A 25102-nucleotide genomic window follows, 5' to 3' on the forward strand; every position below is an offset into this window, starting at 1 on the left:
GAGCTGCTTCTTCCAACAACACTTCATTTTGTATTACGTAAATAACAATAATAATTCAGTACAAACCCACATACATATGTATATGGAAAAATTCATTGTAAAAACTTAAATTCTTCACATTTTTATAAAAATTAAAAAAAAAAATAATTATTTATATTTTTGTTATAAGTTTAAGAATTTATGAATTTATAAAAAATTAATCCTTCACATAACTGTAAAAATTTAATTTTTCACATTTTTGTAAAAACTAAGAATTCCTAAAACAAATTGTTTGATTAAAACCTATATCATACTCATGTCCAAGATTTATATTAAGACCACAGCTAACATACGTATGTATATACTTTTCATTTAATAAAAATACGCATATGAATTTGTAAAATATAATTATAATCGCTGTTGTGCAAAACTTCAATCATGTTATAAAAGAAAAACAGTTTTACAGAATATCATATATGTAAATTCAAAAAAAAACAGCGATACACTCACTTATTTTGTAAACGTAGAAAGGCATACATATTTATCGTTAAAATTTGTTAATTATATGTTATGCAAAATTGAATTCACATTTTATGTAGTTTTTAAAAAAAAAAAGCTCGTCGGATCAGGGACGACCCGAATTTAAGAGAGGGAGGAGTTATCATATCATGCCTGCCCTAATATTTGACCCAGCAGTTAGCATTGCTTTGATCTTGTTTTTCATAAACAAGCGCAACAATGAAAAGCAGCAAATCCATTTACGGTACCCAGGTACCCAGACTAAGAGCATTGCTTAACAATAGCTTAGCGGTGTGATCTTGTTTTTCACAAACAAGTGCAACAATGAAAAACAGCAAATTCCTTTACGGTACCCAGGTACCCAGACTAAGAGCATTGCTTAACAATAGCTTAGCGGTGTGATCTTGTTTTTCACAAACAAGTGCAACAATGAAAAACAGCAAATTTCTTTACGGTACCCAGGTACCCAGGCTAAGAGCAATGCTTAACAGCAACTTAACAGTGGCGTTCGCTAACAACAACATAGACAGACAAAGGGTATTTAAGGTGGCAGCGTAGAGTAGGAAGGCAGTTATTTGATTCGTGGGTTTACAACGACAAGTCGTGGACGGGAATAAATAAAGTCCTAGAAAAGTTGTTTTAAAAACTTAATTAGACTAGAAATAAAGTAATGTAAAAAAATGTATTATAAAAATGGTGTTTAAAACTTAATTAGACTAGAAATAAAGTAATGTAAAAAATGTATTATAAAAATGGTGTTTAAAACTTAATTAGACTAGAAATAAAGTAATGTAAAAAAATGTATTATAAAAATGGTGTTTAAAACTTAATTAGACTATAAATAAAGTAATGTATTATAAAAATGGTGTTTTAAAACTTAATTAGACTAAAAATAAAGTAATGTAAAAATATATTATAAAAAGGTGTTTTAAAACTTAACTGGCGCCCAACTTACGGGAACGAATTCCAAAAACAAAAATCGTGATAAACGAGAAAAAATCGTGCCCACAAACAAAAAAAACAAAAAACTTAATAATGAACAAGTGAGCATCACCAAGTGAGCATTGCATAAAGTGGACTTGATATAAAGTCATCAGGAACGCTAAGTAAAAATTCCAAAAAACAAAATCGTAATAAAACGAGAAAAAAATCGTGCCTAAAAAAAAAAACAAAAAGAAAAAATCGTGCCTAAAAAAAAAAAACTTAATAATGATCAAGTGAGCATCACCAAGTGAGCATTGCATTAAGTGGACTTGATATAAAGTCATCAGGAACGCTAAGTAAAAATTCCAAAAAACAAAATCGTAATAAAACGAGAAAAAAATCGTGCCTAAAAAAAAAAACAAAAAGAAAAAATCGTGCCTAAAAAAAAAAAACTTAATAATGATCAAGTGAGCATCACCAAGTGAGCATTGCATAAAGTGGACTTGATATAAAGTCATCAGGAACGCTAAGTAAAAATTCCAAAAAACAAAATCGTAATAAAACGAGAAAAAAATCGTGCCTAAAAAAAAAAAAGAAAAAATCGTGCCTAAAAAACAAAAAACTTAATAATGAACAAGTGAGCATCAACAAGTGAGCATTGCATAAACTTTGCGGCCAAGAATTGACGAAAACCCATCGTAGTGAACAGCCAGGAACTTGGAAGCAACGTAGGAGCATCTGTATCAACTTTGCGGCCAAGAAGTGACGAAACCCATCGTGGGGAACAGCCTGGAACTCGGAAGCGGTAATCTATTTATCATTGAACCAAATCGTAAGGAATTTAAAGTAAGATATTCAGTTATCTAATAGCCCTAAGATCACTATTGTACTTATATTTCTATTAGAAAAAGTAACTAAAAAAAAAAATACAGAACAATGGATGTAAATATGGTTAATAGCATAGTGCAATCCGCGGTAGAAGTAGTCCAAGAAAGTTTTAATCAACAAATTTTAGAACTAACCCAAGCTATTCGAAATATACTTCCTCAAAAAATAGAGCCACATAAACCGGTAACAATAGTAGATGGAGTGCACAGTACTCATACCGATCTTAGTTTGATTAAGTCACTCCCAGAGTTTAAAGGCAAAATGTCGGAATATCCGGCATGGAGAGACGCGGCAAAATTTGCGTTAAGCTATTACAGTGAGGGTTCTGAGCCATACTATATCGCGATGGGAATTCTCAGGAATAAAATAACGTCCTCGGCTAACGAAAATCTTAGCGCCTTTAATACCCCACTAAATTTCAAAGCTATTATTGCAAGACTAGATCAGCTCTACGCGGATAAGCGCTCCCTTCATATATTAGAAAATCAGCTTAACACATTGAGACAGGGACAAATGTCTATTAGCGAGTACTATGATGCGGTTGATAGGCAGCTTACTTTGATATTAAATAAAATAATAATGACACATAGTAACAATGAGGAGCTCACGAATGCTTTTAATGAAAAGGCAAGGGAAAATGCGTTAAGAGTATTTATTTCTGGCCTTAAACGCCCATTATGTGACACCCTTTTCGCAGCTAATCCTCCAGACTTGCCCAGTGCACTTGCACTCGCACAGGAGCTACATCACAATCGGCAAAGATATGAGCTCGCTCAGACTTATGCCACAGGAAGAATGCCACAAAATACCCAAACAAGACCCTTTTCAAAGCGCTTTAGTAGCACAACTTTCAAACCAAATAGCTCCCAAAACGTTTCAACTCCTAGCCCTACACCGATGGATGTAGATCCAGGAAGTTCCTGCTTCAGGCGGCAGACCGAGTTTAAAAATAATACCTCTGGTCATTTATATAACAGTCCTCAGCCACAAACTTTTAAGCGAAGAGGTGATTGGAACTTTCAGAACTCGTCTCAATGGCAGATACGCCAACAAAGCCGTAATCGCGTCCAGCCACAACAGAATGTCAGCACTTTTAAGAGACACGGCAGCAACACGTCCTCCCAAGCACCAATAAATAAACAGCAACGAGTTAATGCAATGAAAAACGAACCATATTTTTCTGAAATAGAAGAATATGAATGCGCAGATAATTCCTTAGATGAAATCAATTTTTTAGGCTAAGATCCCACTTTCCGTTCATTACGCGAACCCTTCCGAGCGGACAAGTCCTTAACCTGCTAATAGATACAGGAACGTCTAAAAATTATATAAAGAAATATTCATTTTTAAAAGGCATTAATCAGGTAGAAAGCCCCTTTCAATTAAAATCCATTAACGGAGTCAATAAAATCACAGAAAAATGCAGAATCGATATATTGGGGACAATTTCCACATTTTACATTTTACCTAAGTTAACTACTATACCTTTGATGGAATCATAGGATATGATTTATTGAAAGGTATCCAAGCAAAAATTGATACACAAGCTGATCTCATCTTCCATAAAACTGGAAGAGAGAAACTCAACTTCTTTTATTGTCAGGAAGTCAATATGGGTACAACAATGGGTAAAACGAAAGTACCCGCAGGTATTGAGCTATTGATAAAGAAAAATCAAAATGCATTTGCAAACTAGAGTAATTGCGAAAATAGATACCCAAACCGACACACCCATCTATTCAAAAAGTTATCCATATCCAATTTCAGCAGCAAACTTTATTAACAAAGAAATCGAATCTTTATTGAGAGATGGTATCATAAGGAAGTCATACTCACCTTATAATTCACCTGTACATGTCGTTTCAAAAAAAGGGCTGGACGACGAAGGTAACCAGAAATTGAGAATGGTAATAGATTTTCGAAAACTTAACGAACAAACCACTTCCGATAAATATCCCATTCCGGATACAAGCGTAATTCTTTCAAATTTAGGAAAATCTAAGTTTTTTACCACGCTCGACCTCAAGTCGGGTTTCCACCAAATTTGCCTCCTGGAAAAAGACAGATGCAAGACAGCATTTAGTGTTAACAATGGCAAGTACGAGTTTTGCCGATTACCCTTTGGTCTGAAAAATGCACCAAGCATTTTTCAGAGAGCCATAGACGACATCCTGCGGGAGGATATCGGAAAAATATGTCATGTTTATGTCGATGACATCATTATTTTTTCGCCGGATGAGAATTCACACTATAAAGACGTCGATGCTATATTAAAAAAAATTGAGTGCGCTGGAATGCGAGTATCTATAGAGAAATCCAAATTTTTTCAGGAAGAAGTCGAATTTTTAGGTTTTACCGTATCATACAGGGGTATTCGAACATGCCCGAGCAAAGTCGAGGCAATACTAAACTACCAGGAGCCGAAGTCATTAAGATCCTTACGTTCTTTCTTAGGTCTTTCCGGTTACTACCGCAGATTTATTAAAGACTACGCTCACATATCCAAACCTCTCACAAAATACCTAAGAGGCGAAAACGGACACGTTAACAGCCGACATTCAAAAAAAATCAATATAGCACTTGACGAAGATGCTATCGCTGCTTTTAACAAGCTTAAGAGTATTTTAGCTTCGGAAGATGTTCTTCTCCAACACCCAGATTACACTAAGCCTTTTGAAATAACCACAGATGCATCGGCCGTCGCTTTAGGTGCTGTACTATCCCAAAATGGGAAACCGATAACGATGATATCGCGTACTTTATCGAAAGCTGAAGAAAACTACGCCACGAATGAGCGTGAACTTCCGGCAATAGTTTGGGCCTTCCAGAAGTTACGGCATTATCTGTATGGTATCAAAAATATTCACATTTTCACGGACCATCAGCCATTGACGTTCGCCATTTCAGACCGAAATCCTAATTCAAAGATTAAAAGGTGGACTGCATTTATTAACTCATTTGCGCCAAAATATTTTTATAAACCTGGCAAAGAAAACAAAGTGGCAGACGCACTTTCACGCCAGTACACACACAACCTAGGTGATTCATTTTCAACGGCTCACAGCGAGATTTCCTTGTCAGGTGTAATAAAGACGATACAAAACCCTGTCAATCAATTTAAGGCTCAGTTAATACTTTCAGCATTAGAGGTTAACAGTAAATCCACTAAAATTTTATTTCAGAAACTTATTAGGCACACCATAAACTTCAAAAGCGCGGAATACCTTTTGCAAACCATCCGTGAAAAGATAAATCCAAACGTTGTCAATGGAATCTGTTGCGACCTCGAAACCCTAGCTAGAATCCAGTCTTTACTTTTGTCAAATTTTCCGGGTGTAAAATTCATACATACCGAAAAATTAGTAATAGACCTGGTAAAAAAAGAGGATCAAATCGAGGCAGCCACAATGGAACATAATAGAGCTCACCGCTCCATTCAAGAGAATTATAAACAATTGGTGTCAGAATATTTTTTTCCAGAAATTAAGAAGACCTTAACTACAATAGCCAAGAATTGTAGAATATGCTTGGAAAACAAATATAATAGGCATCCTACAAAAACAGAGATAGGCAAAACACCCATACCGGAATATCCAGGTCAGATTCTGCATATAGATATATTTTCTGTGGATAAATCCCATTTCCTCACATGTATTGATAAATTTTCCAAATTTACAGTCACAATTCCGATAGAGTCTAGATCAACAATTAACATCAAAAATGCACTTTTAATCGTACTTAACAAGTTCAGAAAAACTAAGTTAATAATTTCTGACAATGAAAAATCCTTTCAATCCCATGCCGTAGCCAATTTGTTGAAGGATCAGTTTGACATCAATCAATTTTTCATACCTGCTTTACATAGCAATAGTAATGGTCAAATAGAGAGGGTGCATTCAACTTTGACAGAAATCGCACGTTGCATTAAAGCAGAGCAAAATTTAACCGATACCACAGAACTGATCTTACTTGCAACTTATAAATACAATAATTCAATGCATTCGACGGTGAATGCAAAACCGATTGATATATTAAATAATTTTTCAAAAGACCATATAAGTTCAATTAAAGCTACCCTAATTACTGCACAAGAAAAAATCGTTAAAAAATCTAAAGCTACCCCAAGGACATTCAAAGATGGAGAAAAGGTGTATGTTCGCCGGAATAAGCGCCTAGGTAATAAACTTAATAAAGTATATGTTGAAAATGTAGTACAAAACGACCTAGGAACAACCGTGCTAATAAATGGCAGAAAAGTCCACAAGGACAATATAAGATGATTTTTCACAACTACATACTAATGTAACGACAATGAACCAAAATACACGTTTGAGGAAATATTTTGGAATAGTTTGGAATTTTTGTTAATGGTTTTTTTTATTATTACACTCGAGCTGCTTCTTCCAACAACACTTCATTTTGTATTACGTAAATAACAATAATAATTCAGTACAAACCCACATACATATGTATATGGAAAAATTCATTGTAAAAACTTAAATTCTTCACATTTTTATAAAAATTAAAAAAAAAATAATTATTTATATTTTTGTTATAAGTTTAAGAATTTATGAATTTATAAAAAATTAATCCTTCACATAACTGTAAAAATTTAATTTTTCACATTTTTGTAAAAACTAAGAATTCCTAAAACAAATTGTTTGATTAAAACCTATATCATACTCATGTCCAAGATTTATATTAAGACCACAGCTAACATACGTATGTATATACTTTTCATTTAATAAAAATACGCATATGAATTTGTAAAATATAATTATAATCGCTGTTGTGCAAAACTTCAATCATGTTATAAAAGAAAAACAGTTTTATAGAATATCATATAAGTAGTATGTATATTCCGGACTACAACGCAATATCAAAAATATTAAAATTTTAACATTTATTATCATTTTAACTCAAAAATATTAAAATTTTAACATTTATTATCATTTTAATTCAAAATTTTAACATTTTTACCATTTAACTCATTTTTTTAACTTACAGTTACTCAAAATTTTAACATTTTTTAACATTTAACTCATTTTTTTAGCTTATATTATCTCAAAAAAAAAGTTAAAAATTTTGAGTTGGGTCGATTTAGTCCACCCCTAAATATTAACTACGAGTACCTTAAAAATATTAACTACGAGTACCTTAAAAATACTAACTACGAGTAACTATAATATAGGGGTTTTTAACATTTAACTCATTTTTTTAGCTTATATTATCTCAAAAAAAAAAAAAAAAAAAAAAAAAAAAAAAAAGGATACATTTATTTTTTAAAGTACCTTTCAAAAAAAAGTCTTTGAGTCAGATTTGAACTTGCAACAAAATTATTGTTACAATTCCAACTGCTTAACCAACTCATCTAAACCGTATACCCTGAATAATGTAATTATAGTTGAGTAGTATGCAAAGCAAACAGTTGATCTTATCAACATTGCTCACAATCTATAAATAGAATAAGCTTTATAAGTATTCACAGAGTGAACTGTTGGTCTGGTGCGGACCTGTGCGGACCAAAAAATGAAATACTGTTGAATATGAGTCACAAACTGCAAGATAAGCATAATATTTGATCTAGTCTGGTGCGGACCTGTGCGGACCAAAAAATGAAATACTGTTGAATATGAGTCACAAACTGCAAGATAAGCATAATATTTGATCTAGTCTGGTGCGGACCTGTGCGGACCAAAAAATGAAATACTGTTGAATATGAGTCACAATAAGTAATAGTAACTATGAAGAAGCTTTGAATTTGTTAGAAAAAATAGACTTGCGTGATAAATCAAATTCATGAAGTAGTCGAAAAATTATTGTTTTAAACAATATAAAAAACAATTAATAAAAAATATTATTCAACAAAAATTTAAACATTTTTTATAATTCAAACATTTTTTATATTGTAAAGAAAAATTCAAACATTTTTTTATATCTACCATCATTTGTTTCTTGTTCTTTATCTATTACTAAAAATCCAAACTGTTCTTTCTAACATTGAATACACATATTTTTTAAAATATCATAATCAATATAATTACAATGGTCATTAAATATATGCTTCAGATTAGTCTTGTCTTGTTTAAATATAATTATATAGTTTGCATTATCTCTTATCAATTGTTTAGGAATTTTTGAATATGTTTGACATAAATAGAAACAAGAAATGTTATTGTGTCTACCATAAGCAAAATAATTGGCAATATTATCTTGTTGTTCTGTAGAGATATCATCAAATATTATTACAGAATATGGTTTAATATTTTCAGGTGTTGGTAGAGATTGAATTGATAAACATTTTATATCTTTAGATTCCAAATCATTTTTAATACACAATTTATTAAATTGAATTATCATATCTTCCAAAAATTTATATTTTTCTTGATAGCAAGTTTTTGAACAAATTATTATATCAGAATAATAAATCTTTGATAATATATTTAATAATACATTTGTTTTTCTGCAATTACTTGGTCCACAAATAATTGCTCTAATAATATTCGGAAATATTTCATTTAATCTTTTTATTGGTTTATGAGTATCAAAATTTTGAATAGTTAATTTAATTTTATTATCTAATTTAGTAACTTTTAAAAGACCATCCATAATTAGAATTTTAGATAAATTTTTTCATTATTAATATAATGAATTACATATTTATTTCAATTAATTTTTAGTTAATTTTAATTTTATAAAAATTAAAAAAAAAACAAGTCAAACATGCATCACTTGATTTGTTAGTGGATTATATGAATAACTATCATCACTAATAATTAAACAGTGAACGACTGTATTTGATGGAAAATCTTCTGTCCATTTAAATTCAATTTTAATATCAATAGCAGCCTCTTTAATTACCTCATTCTGTTTAGATGTATCAATGCATATTATTGGATATTCTTTTAAAAATGTATCATAATTAACTATTGGTAAATTATTTATACTAGAACCATAATATGAATTTTTAAAATCTAGAAACATATTATATAATGTATCAAATTTATTTTGATTAATAGATAGTTGCATATCATAGTTTGGATATCTATTTGTATTTAATTTAACTACAACATTTTCTAAATTACAATGGTCAAATTTACTATTGTCTTTATAATTATTCTGATTTCTTAATGTTTGAAATGCAATAAGAAAATATCTAGGTTTAGCACTAGATGATGTTATATTCCAGGTATAAGTCTTTACAGCTGGAATTGCAGTAGTACAATAGTATCTCCAATTTCTAAAATACATTTGAAAGTTTGTATTATTTGAAATTTTTTTATTAATTTCATGATCAACTTCAACTGAAAATTTAACATGAGGCATTCTCCATATAATTTGATTAATATCAATAGAAAAAGTATGATCACTTAAACTATTATCAATAATTAAACAATTTGTATCATCATTTGATCTTATTAATTCTAATTTTTGATTAATTCTAAAAATGAAATTTTTGTAATCATCAAAAAACCCAATTAATATACATAATGGAATGCTAACAGAAAAATAACCTTTCTTATTACAAACACTACCTTTATTTACAATTTGCCAACCAGCATTATTTAATGATAAATCATTAGAAAATGATGCTAAGCCTTTAATTGTTGTTGTTATTCCAGGATTTTCAATTTTATCAATTTCAACTGAATTAATAAAATATGTAATTTTACTAAACAGATTTATTATACCATTATTCACAAAATTTATTTTATCAGGATTAAGTTTATCTAATATTTTACCATCTTTATCTTTAGCAATAATTTGACCTCTAATATTAAGTAAACTTTTTGATGGTAACGTTTTAATGTCTTGATTATTAATATTTATTTCTATTGGTCTTCCATATTCATTTAATAGTCTAGAATTAGATGGCAAATGTTCATAAAAGTCATAAGATTCGATACCTTTTTCTTCTTTCATTTATTTAACTAAAAAATATTATTAAAAATTTACTAATATGTTTTGACTAGGTCGAAACCTATGTTTAAAATAATTGTAGTCTTGTATTTAATTGTCTTATCAAATTATAAAAAAACATTATTAATATAATAATAATTAGTACCATTGAAATGTATTAATTTTGCATTATTTTATCTATTCCATTTGAAATAATAAAATCTATTTTTGATAATTGATTATTTTTATCACATTTTATTTTATCTTCCATTTAAATAATAAATTTTTTCCATTTTTTGAATTAATGACATAATATTATATAATAATTCTTTTACTTCATTCATATTCGTTAAATTTTCTCCACTAAAATCGCTTAGTATAACTGAAAATTTCTAAAAATTTGGTAAATATAATAAATATAATAAATATATATGAAGAAATATAAATACATCACATTTTCTATTATAATAAATGGTACGATATTATGGTAGTGGTATTATAAATAATCTTATAAATAATCTTCCATTTGAGTTACATTCTCCAGGATATAATTATTTAGGACCTGGTACTAATCTTGAATTAAAACTTGAAAAGGATGTAAATCCAATTAATAAATTAGATGAAGCAGCTAAAGAACATGATATTGCATATTCTAAAAGTAATGATATAAAGAAAAGACATGAAGCTGATAAAATTTTAGAAGATAAAGCATGGTCAAGAGTTTCAGCAAAAGATGCTAGTTTATCAGAAAAAGTAAATGCATATTTAACTACTAATGCTATGAAATTTAAAAGAAAAATGGGTATGGGTTTAACAACTCACAATTCATTAACTGAAGAATTGATAAATGTTGACTCTGTTAACGGTTCACAAAGTGAACGTAATACAAATGAAAATGAAATTAATTTTATTCCAAAATGTGGACGATATATTAAATATCCAATATCTCTAAATGAAGATCAACAAAAACAAGTTTATGATGCTATGAAAAATAAAACAGATATTACTATAAAATTAGAACCAATTCAATTACAAAGAACTAAAGAAAGTGTAATGAATGAAACATATTTACCATTAACTAGAAAACAAATTAATTCTATAAAAAAACATTTAGATAATAATAAAACTACTTTTAAAATTTTTATATTAAAATTATCTATGTCTCAGTTACAAAGTTTTAATAATGAAAAAATTGGCGGATTTTTACCAGCACTATTACCACTTATTCCAGCAATAGGAGCTGCAGTTACTGCAGGAACAACATTATATAGAGCATATAATGATAAAAAAACTAACGATAAATTATTAGAAGAAAAAATACGTCATAATAAAGCATTAGAAGAAAAAAATATAAAATCTGGTAATGGTATGTTACTTAAAAAATCTGGTAATGGTATGTTACTTAAAAAAAATTTGATTTTGAATTAATTCCAATTAAACCATTAAGTAATTATGATTTAAAAAAATATGCGAGAAAATTTAATATGGCAAATTTTAGGGGTGTATTCATGAAAGATAGATTACCAGAAAAGATAAAAGATATAGAATGTGGAATAATAAATTTAGATAATAATGATGGTAATGGTTCACACTGGGTAGCATATAAAAAATATAATAATCATATTTTTTACTATGATTCCTTTGCTATAAATAAATTACCAATATTAATAGAAAAATATTTCGAAACTAATGAAAATACTGTAATTTTTAATAATAATATTGATCAAGAAATAAATGAAATAATTTGTGGTCATCTATGTTTAAAATTTTTACTTAATTAAATAATGCCGACTATATCATTAGATGGAAATACTTCAATAATTTCATGTAATTTTGATGAACCAATAATTTTAGATAATAAACATATTTCAACAGAGTCAAATGAAGTTAAACATGATTTTGAAATGTGTTTGCTTAATTTTTCTACTTATAATTCTATATCGAACATATCTGAAAAATTAAAAAATAATATTTTACATTATGTTGACTCTGTCATTGGTTCACAAAGTGAACATATTTTCGAAGGAAATGATTCACAAGATAATTTACATACAATTAACAGTGTTAACAAAAAAATTACATTTCCAACTGGTTCATATGAAATAAATGATATAAACAATTTTATAAAAGAGAAAATAAAGGGTATTACTATTAAACCAAATATGACAACATTAAAAGTTGAAATTAAAAGTAATTATATTATTTTTTTACACAAAAAAATTCCATAGCTTCATTACTAGGATTTAGTGAACAAATTATTCAACCTAATACATTAGTATCATCTGATTTACCAGTAAATATTATGAATGTTAATTCTATTAGAATAAAATGTAATATTGTAGGAGGTAGTTATGAAAATAATAAACAAACAAATATTATTCATGAATTTTTTATTAATGATAAACCTGGTGAAAAAATAAATGAAATACCTAAAAATGTGATATACTATCCAGTAAATACAAATACTATTAGAAATATAACTATTTATATTGTTGATCAGGATAATAATTTAATTGATTTTAGAAAAGAAAAAATTAGTATAAGATTAAATATTAGAAATGTAAATTGATATAAAATTTAAAAAAAATATTTGTTAATAAATTGGAAACAATGGGTGAAATAATACAACAACAACAAAGATTATATCATAAAATAGTAAATGGTGAAAAAATATGTTTATCTATTATAAATGGTAAAAAAATATGTTTTTCATGTTTGGAAGAAACAAATATTTCTAATTTGAATAAGGGGTATTGTAAAAAATGTTACAATCAAAAATTTGCATATCGTAACACATTACCAAGTAGAAATAAAAAAATAGAGTGTGAATGTGGTGTAAATTATACTTTATCAAATAAACAACGTCATTTTAAATCTCAATTTCATATTAAATTTATTAATAATAAAGAAAATAATGAAAAAATTAATGATAAAAATTAATATCCAATTAAGTTTAATAAAATTAATTGGTATTTACATCACACTTTAAAGTATTATAATTTTATATCGTATAAAGACGAGAAGTTAATTTATTTAAAAAAAATGTTTCTATATAAATAAGGAAAAATTAAGTAAAAATATCAACCAAATAAAAATGAATCCATTTAATATTAAAGAATTGAAATCTAAAAATTTAAAAAATTTAAAAAAATATATTAGAGCAAATAAACATATTTTTCAATTGCCAAAATATTGGTACAATAAAAATAAAAATAGTTTATTAAACATAATAAGTGTTTTAATAGAAAAGCATAATAATGATGTTATTCAAAATATATTTCAAAATTTTGATGATTATGATTTTGATATTATTGATATTCAAGAAAAACAATTAAATGGTTCATGTTTTAACAATATGGTTGCTGATTTAGAGTTTACAAATAATGAAGAATTTGATATTGAAAGACATTTAGAATTAATAAAAAGAAATTGTTTCAAATATTTTTTCAAAGGTTTTAAAAAATATAGTAATTTTAAAGTGTCTTTAGGAACAGCGGTAAATATTGTGATTATTGATAAAAAAACTAATAAAATTAAAGAAAGTTATGAATATTGGTATAGATCAGAAATACATTATGTTAATAAATTAAACTATACAAAAGAATTTTATTTAATGATAGAGGAAATAAATAATAAATTCTCAGAAAAATGTACAAAAGGATCTACAGCTAGCTTTGTTAGAATAGTAAAAACACATATTAGTAGAGATAAGTCTCAAATTCTTGCTGGATCATATATTCCATTTACTAATAGAAATTGTGTTAATATTAAAAATACTGATAATAAATGTATTTTATATTGTATTTTATATTCTATTCATCAAGATGAAATTGTTAAAGATCCTCAAAGACCAACAAAATATAAAAAATATCTTGAAGATTTAGAAAATGATGATAAATTTAAAAATCTAAATTTAGAATTTCCATTTATAATTAATGAAGAAAATGTTAAAAAATTAGAAGATTATTTTAATATTACCATGAATTTTTATCATTATGATTCAGAAAAAAATGATGATGAATATTACCAAATTCAATTAATGTATAAAAGTAACTCTTTTCATTATTTCGTTAATGGTTTGCCAAAAAAACATGTTAATATTATATATATAGAAGAAAATATTACAGAAGAAACATACAAATCTCACTTTGTACTACTTAAAAATTTATCTGGATTTTTAAGTGGTAAAATTCATCATCAGCATGAACATCTACATATTTGTAATAAATGTTTTAAACATTTTGAAAAATCTGATGAATTAGAAGAACATATAAAAACATGTTGTTTATTAAAAGATGATAATAATATAATACAAAATATAAAGTTACCTAAAGAGGGTGAAAATATTTTAAAATATAAATCTATTGGAGCAGAATTATTTCATCCATATACTTTATATGCTGATTTTGAATGTACTTTGGAAAAAATTAATAAAAAAAAATCTGACAAATGTAAAAATACAATATTACTTCATGAACACATTCCAAATAGTTATGGTATTTATAACACTTATAATAAACAATATATTTCAAAAAATACTTCTAATAGAAAAGTGCTATTGAAATCATTCTTAGATAATTTAATAAAATATGCTAAAGATTATTATGAAGTAAGAAAATTGAATAATATAATTCAGGATAAAGAATCGATATTAAAGTCTCATAATACTAACAATTGTGAAATTTGTGATATTCCATTTTCTGAAGAAAATAAAAAATGTTGGGATCATGACCATACAACTGGTAAATATAGAATGGCTTTATGTAATACATGTAATCTAAAGTTAAAGATGCCAAAATTTTTACCAATTATTATTCATAATTTAAAAGGTTATGATTCAAAATTATTTCTAAAATATTTAGATGAAGTTCATCCTGAAACTGAAACTAGTGTTTTAGCAACAAGTACTGAAAAATTTAAACTAATTAAAAAACCAGTTATTGTAGGTGAAACTAAATATTTAAAATGTAAAAACAAAAAATGTAAATATGAGTATAATTTCATAACAGGAGACACCTTTTGTAAATGTGAATCAACAGATTTAGAATTATATACAGTTGCCGAAAAAATAGAATTAAGATTTATAGATTCAATGGAATTTATAAATACTTCATTAGATAAAGCTGTTAAAAATTTATTAGATGTTAATGATATATATTGTGTAACATGTAAGAAAATAAGAAAAATGGATTATGTATCTTATAAAGTTAGTAAAAATACTAAGAATAACATATATGCTTGTAGTACTTGTTCAGTTTGTAATACTAAAAATATAAAATATATTAATTTTGATCATTTAGAAAATTTTAATAATATTTTTAAAGATTTATCATTAAAAGATAAATGTTATTTACTTAGAAAAGGCGTATATCCTTATGAATTTATTGATAATTATAAAAAATTAAGTATAACAGAATTTCCAAATCTTGAAGATTTTAATTCATCATTAAATGGAAATATTAATATTAACGATTATAAATTTGCAAATAAATTTTGGAAACATTTTAATTGTAAAACATTTAGAGACTATCACAACTGGTATTTAAAATTAGATGTTATACTTTTAAGTGATGTATTTGATAATTTTAGAAAAGAATGTTTTAAAAATTATAATTTAGATCCTATACATTATATAAGTTCACCACATTTAAGTAATTCATCTGCTTTAAAATTAACCAAACAAAAATTAGAATTATTAACAGATCAAGATATGTATGAATTTTATGAAAATGGAACTAGAGGTGGAATATCACAAATTGCACATAACTATGCTGTTATTATTACGATGATATTGTAGAACAAGTTTATAAATTAAGTAAAGAGGAAGCTTCTCTTAAAGGTATATACGATTCTAAAAAATTAACAAGTTATATTTTATATTTAGATGCAAATAACTTATATGGATGGGCTATGTCACAAAAATTAAGTGTTGGTAATCATGAATGGTTAAATGAAGATGAAATTAAATATTTTTGTAATATTGATAATATTTTAAATAAAGATTTTGATGATGGTGATATTGGATATACATTAGAAGTTGATATAAGTATTCCTCCGGAATTACACAACTTTTATAATGATTATGCTCCAGCACCTCATCATTATGTTCCACAATTTGAAGATTTATCACCAAATCAAACAGACTTAATTAATAAAGGGATTGGTAGTAAACCAAATGATAAAATTAAAAAATTAATGTGTACGTTGTTACCAAAGAAAAATTATATAATTGATATAAGATTATTAAAAGAATATTTAAATAATGGTGTAATTTTAACTAAAATTCATAGAGGTATTAAACGTAGACAAGAAGCATGGTTAAAAAATTATATTGAAAAAAATACAACACTTAGAAAAGAAGCTAAAAACGATTTTGAAAAAGATTTTTTCAAACTTATGAATAATAGTGTATATGGTAAGCAAATGGAAAATGTTAGAAATAGACTTAATGTTAGAATAGTTAAAACTGAAAAAATTATGAGAAAACTAATAATGTAGAAATACATATCAATCAAGAAAAATAATAGATCATAATATGTGTGTAGTGTTTGGTAAAAATACAAATATTAAATTAAATAAACCTATCTTTGGAGGTCAAAATATTTTAGATTTATCAAAATTATTAATGTTTAAAATGTATGTACAACTTAAAACTAAATATGGTAATAGAATGAAATTATTAGGAACAGATACTGATTCATTTATTCTTTATTTTGAAGGTAAACATATTGATGATGATTTTGATATTTATTCTGAAATGAAAGATGATCTAGATAATTATGATACCAGTGATTATATAGATAATTTTCCAATTGAAGATTTAAAATCTAATATTAATAAAAAAGTACCAGGAAAATTTAAAGATGAATATAATGGAATACCAATTAGAGAATATTGTGGACTTAGAAGTAAAATGTATGCATTTAAGACCGATGTTTGTGATAAAAAAGTTTGTAAAGGAATAAAGAAAAATAATATTAAAAAGTTAACAATTGAAGATTATAAGAATTGTTTAATTAATTTAAAAAATAAAAATGAAACTGTTCATAATATTAGATCATATGATAATAAACTATATACTACAGAAGAGAATAAAATAGGATTGTCACCCTATGATGATAAGTTTTATTTCAATAAAAAGTTGAATAATAATGATAACGATAAGTTAAATAAGACTTACAAATTACCCTGGGGACATTATGAAATAGGAAATGTAGGTAACTAAAACGAACCCCTCCTATTTACTATACATTAAATTATTAATTATATTAGATTAAGTTTTTTTTTAATTTCAAATGAAATATGATGTGAACATATTTCAACGATGTTGAATATTTGAATTTTTATTTTGATTTATTATTTTTGTTTATCATTTATATATGTATGAATTTTTTAAATTATTTTTGAATTATATTTGTTTCAATTTGTAGTTTACTTTCTTCAATATCTGTTTCACTTTCTTCAATATTTAATTGTTTTATATATTCATCTACTTGAATACTTTTATCAATCTTATTATTAGTTTCATCATTTTGTTTAGTAATATTATTTTGATTAATATTGTCTTTATTTTGTAAAACTAAATCTTTAAGATAATTATCAATTAAAATTTGTTTTTCCGAATAACTATCCAATTGTTTTTCTAAACTGTTTTTAAAATTTTCAATATTTGTTTCTATAAAATCTACTTGTTTAGTTATGTTAATAATATCTTGATTTAAATTATTTTCTAATTGTTCTATTTCTTTATATACAACACCAAAAGCTACCACATTATCTTTTTCTTGTTTTTCAACTTCTTTTTGAAGTAGTTGATTTAATTCCATTAATTTACTAATAATATCTTTAATTTGATCACTATTTGAACGAATTTCTTCAACTTCATTTTCTAATGATATTATTCTATTAAGAGAATATTCATTAGATGAATTTATTTCTGAAAAAGATTTTTGTCCAAACTTATCAATTCCCATTTATTAGAAAAAAATTTTTTAATTTATTTAAATTTATATGTAATTTAATTAAACAGTTAATACGTTTCCTTCGGAGAGAGTCAACATATTTTCTTCTCTTAGTTCCTCAATAATATTCATAATTTCATTATGTATTTCTGGACTATCATTTCCTGCATTATACTCTCCTAACAACAAATTTAATCTATCTTTTAATTCATTAATATCATTCCAATAAACACGTTCACATTGTGAACGATTCGCAAAACGAACATATTCAGTAGGTAAACTAGTTTTAATTTTAAAATTTTGTAATGATTTTGAAAGATTATTTTTTGAATTTAAACCAGATCCTACTTTTTCTTTTATAATTTTATTTTTAATCAATATTGGTCTAATAAAATTCATATATTTATTTCCAACGCTAGATTTAATACGTTTAGAACTTTTGTCATTATTTTGCATGTAAGCATATGTTGATAATATAATTTCTTCATAATTTTGTAAATCATTATTTGTTACAGCTGTTGATGGTTCTTTTAAAGTTATTAATTCCCATAACCCTTTTGTTCCATTATAAGTTTTATTACTTAAAATAATATCATTATTACTAATTTTTACTTCAGTATTACCAATCCATAAATCTTTTCCATCTTCAGATCTTAGACCAAAAATATTGTCACATAATTTCATATCAGAATTATTTAAATTTAAATATTTCATTGCCATATTTCCAATTTTGTCTGAAATAAATTGTACTGGTGTAGATAACGTTTCATTTGCACTACGCAAAAGAGCGTCTTTTGATGTTGATGGAGTCAACTGTTCGCTTCGTGAACCTGTGCTAGTTGTTGGTGTACTTTCAACTAATTTTTGTTTGTTTGTTTTTCTAATTGGTGATAGTTGCTTTTCGTTAAATTCATTAGTTTGTAAATTCACATTATTGTTAGGTGGTTTATATTCATGTTGTGAATCGTTTCCTTTGGAAGTATATTCACTTTCAGTGTCGTTTCTTTTGGAAACTTGCTTGACATTGTCAAACGGTTTCGACTCCGTTGAAACATGTTCACTTTGTGAATGTCCATCTATTGTTTTTTTATATGATTGATTTGATTGATTTAAATCTACTATTAAATTTTTAAAGCTATCATTTAAATTGTGAACATTAATAACTGATTGATTTAATGGTTGAATAATTGCTTGAAGATCTTCATTAATTTTTTCTTGTTTTATTACTTTGTTTAAATTAAATTGTTGAAGTTTATTTTTTAAGTCTTTTTGTGTTTTAATATATTCTTTTAAAACTTTATCTGATATCATTGTTATTTAATTAAAATAAATTTTAAATATTTTTGAAATGGATAAAGATGAATTTATTGATACTAAAAATAATGATTTTAAAATAGCAAAAGAGTTGCATAAACCAGTAAGAAAAAATTTTGAAAGAAGAAAAATTATTACTAAAGGCATAAATGAACTATGGGCAGCAGATTTACTAATTATGACAACAGTTAATGTTAGAATTAATAGAGGATACAAATATATGCTTAATGTAATTGATACATTTTCTAAATTTGCTTATATAGAGCCATTAAAAAAGAAAGATGGAAAAACAACTTCTGAAGCATTTTTAAATATTATTAAAAAAGCAGGTTGTGCCCCAAAATTACTTCATACAGATTCTGGTAAAGAATTTTTAAATAAACATTTTCAAGAAGTTTTAGATAAATACAATATTAACATGTATCAAACATTTAGTGAAAAGAAATCATCAATTGTAGAAAGATTTAATAGAACCATTAATGAAAAACTAAAAATACGATTTGAAATTCAGAAAAATACTAATTGGATTGATGTAATTGATAAAATACTATATGAATATAATTACAAAGATGTACATAGAACTATTGGTATGAAACCTTGTGAAGTAAATGAAAAAAATGAACAATTAATTTTTGATAATTGTTTTAAAATTAATAGAAACAATTTAGAAAAACCAGTTTTTAAAATTGGAGAAAAAGTAAGAATTCAGTCACATAAAAAACAATTTGAAAACAAATATAAAAATAATTGGACTCGAGAAATATTTTATATTAGTAAAATTTATCCATCTAATCCAATAACATATTTAATAAGAGATTTAAATTATGAACCAATATTGGGTAAATTTTATAAATTTGAACTTCAAAGAGTTCAAATTTGAAGTTTCAATTATTTTGCGTCCACCCTCTTCTAACGCTAAATACACTTGTAACCGTGTTTGACTTTGTCAAACGGTTTCGACAGAGTCGAAACATGTGTTGATGTATAAAAATTGAATATTCTAAATCAAATATTATGCTTATCTTGCAGTTTGTGACTCGTATTCAACAGTATTTCATTTTTTTTTGGTTTGTGCTTATGCTTATCTTGCAATTATGCTTATTCTATTTATAGATTGTGAGCAATGTTGATAAGATCAACTGTTTGCTTTGCATACTACTCAACTATAATTACATTATTCAGGGTATACGGTTTAGATGAGTTGGTTAAGCAGTTGGAATTGTAACAATAATCTTGTTGGAAGTTCAAATCTGACTTTTTTGAAAGGTACTTTAAAAAATAAATGTATCCTTTTTTTTTTTTTTTTTTTTTTTTTTTTTTTTTTTTTTTTTTTTGAGATAATATAAGCTAAAAAAATGAGTTAAATGTTAAAAACCCCTATATTATAGTTACTCGTAGTTAGTATTTTTAAGGTACTCGTAGTTAATATTTTTAAGGTACTCGTAGTTAATATTTAGGGGTGGACTAAATCGACCCAACTCAAAATTTTTAACTTTTTTTTTGAGATAATATAAGCTAAAAAAATGAGTTAAATGTTAAAAAATGTTAAAATTTTGAGTAACTGTAAGTTAAAAAAATGAGTTAAATGGTAAAAATGTTAAAATTTTGAATTAAAATGATAATAAATGTTAAAATTTTAATATTTTTGAGTTAAAATGATAATAAATGTTAAAATTTTAATATTTTTGATATTGCGTTGTAGTCCGGAATATACATACTACTCATGTATAATTAAAATGCATATGCCCCCGAATAATATCATGTATCTAATTGCAGCTTATTATCCATCAGGAAACAACAACGATGCATTCAAATCAGAACTTAATGTAATATTTGAAGCTCTTGACCTTCAAAACCCAGATCATTACTACATATTAGCAGGCGACCTTAATAGTAAGCACTCGGACTGGGGAAACACGCAAAACAATACTAAAGGCAACGCTTTAAAAGATTGGCTTACTTCAAATGCAATAGAATTTAGATGTAATATGTATGCCTCCGTAACCCCGTCTTATGAAAGAGCCCACTCCTTCCTAAATATTTGTATTGCTGATCATAGAATAGATATTCAAAAGGTCAATGATACAATTAACTGTTTAAAATGCATCGACTATGATAGCGACCATTGCGCTATCGAAATCAACGCTACCCGTAGGGATGGCACATTCTATCTTAACTTGGCAGGCAATCAAATCCAAAGCACATTAGACTATAAAAAAACCAATTGGAAAAAATTTCGAAATACCTTAAACACACAGCTTCAGAAAGAGATTTTGGCACCAAACTATAGCAACTTAACTAATTCCGAAATTGATCTTCACTTGCTTAAGCTAAATAAAATTATTTTAGCAGCTGTAGAAAAAAATGTACCAAAAGTTAAGACAAAAAATCCTACCAATACTCTTGTAAACCTACCTATCATAAAAACACTACTGAAAGAAAAAAGTATAATTCTTACTAACATCAAAAAACACAACCGTCTACAAATATACCTCCCTCCTAACATTCTCCAACAAGAAAAAACAAAACTAAAACTTATCAAAAAATTAATTAATGACAATATAAAGATTCAATTTAATAATCAACTCGAACACACACTTATTTCCCTTAAGAATACCGACCCCTCAAAATTTTCAATAATTAAACGAACTTTTCTAAAAAACGACAACTCAATTAGTCATATAAACGTTCCTTTTAACTCATCAGATATACTTCAAAAAGCTGGCCTCGATTGCAATCTGCTAGAAAAAAATTTTACAACAGGCAACTACTGCATCAAAAACAGTGAAGATATACCCGATATAGTAGGGCTTCATTTTGAAGCAATTCATTCTTCAAAACAGTGCAAACCTGACAATCTCGTTCACTTACAGGTGCAAGAATGCTTCAATAAGTTTTTAGAAACAAAAACTTTATTCGACAGCTTTCGAGCAACCAAAACAAGATTTGATGCCATCAAACAAGCCAATAATTTAACCGAAGAACAAACAGGCAACTTTTTTATTCGTTTCGATGATCTCTCAGATATATTTTCCAATCTGAAAAGTAAACTGTCCTCAGGCTTAGACCAAATACCTAACATCATTCTGAAAAACTTATCCCAAGAACTAATTTCAGAATATTGCACACTATTCAACAACACGTTGAATAATGCCTATTTTCCTCCTATTTGGAAAACAGCTAAACTGATCGTGATACCAAAAAAAGAGAAAGACAAAAACTGTTTGAAAAATCTCCGACCAATTAGCTTGTTACCAAACATTAGTAAAGTTTTTGAGGTCGTAATCAACATAAATATAAATAGGGTCACTAAAACCAACAACTTAGTGAATTCTAAGCAATTTGGGTTTAAATATAGACATTCAACTATACACGCAATTAACCTTTTGACCTCCGAAATTAACTGGAGCTGGAAAAAAAACATGTCACAGGAGCTTGCTTCTTAGACATTGAAAAAGCTTTCGACAAAGTGTGGATCGAAGGCCTGATGTCTAAACTCATAGGCTATAAATTCCCGGTTCACCTCGCCATTCTCATTTATAACATGCTGTCAAATAAAAAATTTTCGGTACATATAAATAATATGAAAAGTAAGCGCGAATTTAATATAGCAAATGGTTTGCAACAAGGGACAGTAAATGCGCCAGTACTTTTCAATCTCTTTATACTTGACTTGCTGGATAAAATAGACAATATCATAGCCTTTGCTGATGATATTGTCATTTACCATCCAGACAGAACAATAGAGGATATTAACAGAAATCTACAACTGAAATACAATATCGTAGAAGATTTTACAGCAAACTGGCATCTTAAAATAAATACAAAGAAATGCAAAAGCATTTTGTTTCGTCCACCCATAAAAAGATGCAACTCAAATATCAGAAAAAAATGGAAAAACCTAAATATTATATCTAATGAAACCAGAATCCCTATTCAAACCACTGAGAGAGTCAAATATCTCGGTATTCACCTTGATCAATTTTTATACTATAACGATCACATTAACCTCCAAGTCGAGAAGACCGCAAGAGCTTTCCATATCTATAAAAGAATGTTTTCATCGAAACTAGTACACAAGAAAGTCAAAATATTAATGTATCAAACCCTGGTAAGACCGATACTCACATATGGTTGCTCAATTTGGTACAACATTTCACCCTCATATATGGAAAGACTAAGGAAGCTTGAGAGAAGAATACTACGATCATGTACTTCCTTATATAGATCACAAAATAGTAACTATACCAAATACATCTCGAACTCAAAGCTATATAACACAGCGAAAGTGCCCAGAATTGATTGTCATATTATAAATTTAATAAGAAAACATATCCGGCGTTGCCTATATAATACCAATAACATATTAATAAGAGCGTTTTACTACGAAAGCGACGATTATTTCTCACTAGCTATTTCTAATGGATTTCCACCTCCCGAATCCTTCTTATACCTCGACAAAAAAGGCTTTATACAAAACGAAAACCACACGCCAATAATATATCACATATTCAGAAGAGCGAACAATAAAATAATCACATCAAAAACACTTAATGCAAATAATAAACGTTTTGATTCATATATTTCAAGCTGCGACAAAATCGAATCCACCCTTACCATTAAAAACTGCTGGTGGTTAACAAATGACACGCAACACTAACTCATACCACCTTTCTAGTCTGACTACCTTCTTTTACTACTTTTAAGCCTTTTATTATAAACAATAATCTATGCATCGCTTTTGTTCCCTTTTTCCCTGCATCAAAGTTATAAAATATTTTAATAACTTCTAAGTTAAAACAAAATTAATTTCAATACTAAGGAAAAGTTACTCGACATCAGATAATATACGTACTTGAGAGCTCGTCTAGAGACATTGTACGACACATCATTACTATACTAATACTATTGTTTATTGTAGTACTTAATAATATAATATTAGTTGAAAATAAATAAACAAAAAAAAAAAAAAAAAAAAAAAAAAGCTGCTGTGTGTTAGGTGTGCGCGTGAGTATACAGTAACTTGTAGAAAACAGCAAGAAGTATCTTATAAAAAAGTTCTAAAAACAAAAAATGTAAATATGAGTATAATTTCATAACAGGAGACACCTTTTGTAAATGTGAATCAACAGATTTAGAATTATATACAGTTGCCGAAAAAATAGAATTAAGATTTATAGATTCAATGGAATTTATAAATACTTCATTAGATAAAGCTGTTAAAAATTTATTAGATGTTAATGATATATATTGTGTAACATGTAAGAAAATAAGAAAAATGGATTATGTATCTTATAAAGTTAGTAAAAATACTAAGAATAACATATATGCTTGTAGTACTTGTTCAGTTTGTAATACTAAAAATATAAAATATATTAATTTTGATCATTTAGAAAATTTTAATAATATTTTTAAAGATTTATCATTAAACGATAAATGTTATTTACTTAGAAAAGGCGTATATCCTTATGAATTTATTGATAATTATAAAAAATTAAGTATAACAGAATTTCCAAATCTTGAAGATTTTAATTCATCATTAAATGGAAATATTAATATTAACGATTATAAATTTGCAAATAAATTTTGGAAACATTTTAATTGTAAAACATTTAGAG

General features: G+C 26.6%; 1 protein-coding gene across 1 annotated transcript in view; it reads right to left on the minus strand.

Moving 5' to 3' along the window:
* Window positions 1-3909: 3909 nt before the first annotated feature.
* LOC128870194 (uncharacterized) overlaps window positions 3910-25102 on the minus strand; it is a 60833-nt gene continuing 39640 nt past the window's right edge. The window contains exon 3 of the mRNA XM_054112788.1: window positions 3910-3967. Coding sequence (XP_053968763.1) covers window positions 3910-3967 — 58 coding nt within the window. The remainder of the gene's footprint in view (window positions 3968-25102) is intronic.

The sequence above is a fragment of the Anastrepha ludens genome, chromosome X (genome assembly GCF_028408465.1).
Source record: "Anastrepha ludens isolate Willacy chromosome X, idAnaLude1.1, whole genome shotgun sequence".
In the NCBI taxonomy this organism is placed as follows: Eukaryota; Metazoa; Arthropoda; class Insecta; order Diptera; family Tephritidae; genus Anastrepha; species Anastrepha ludens.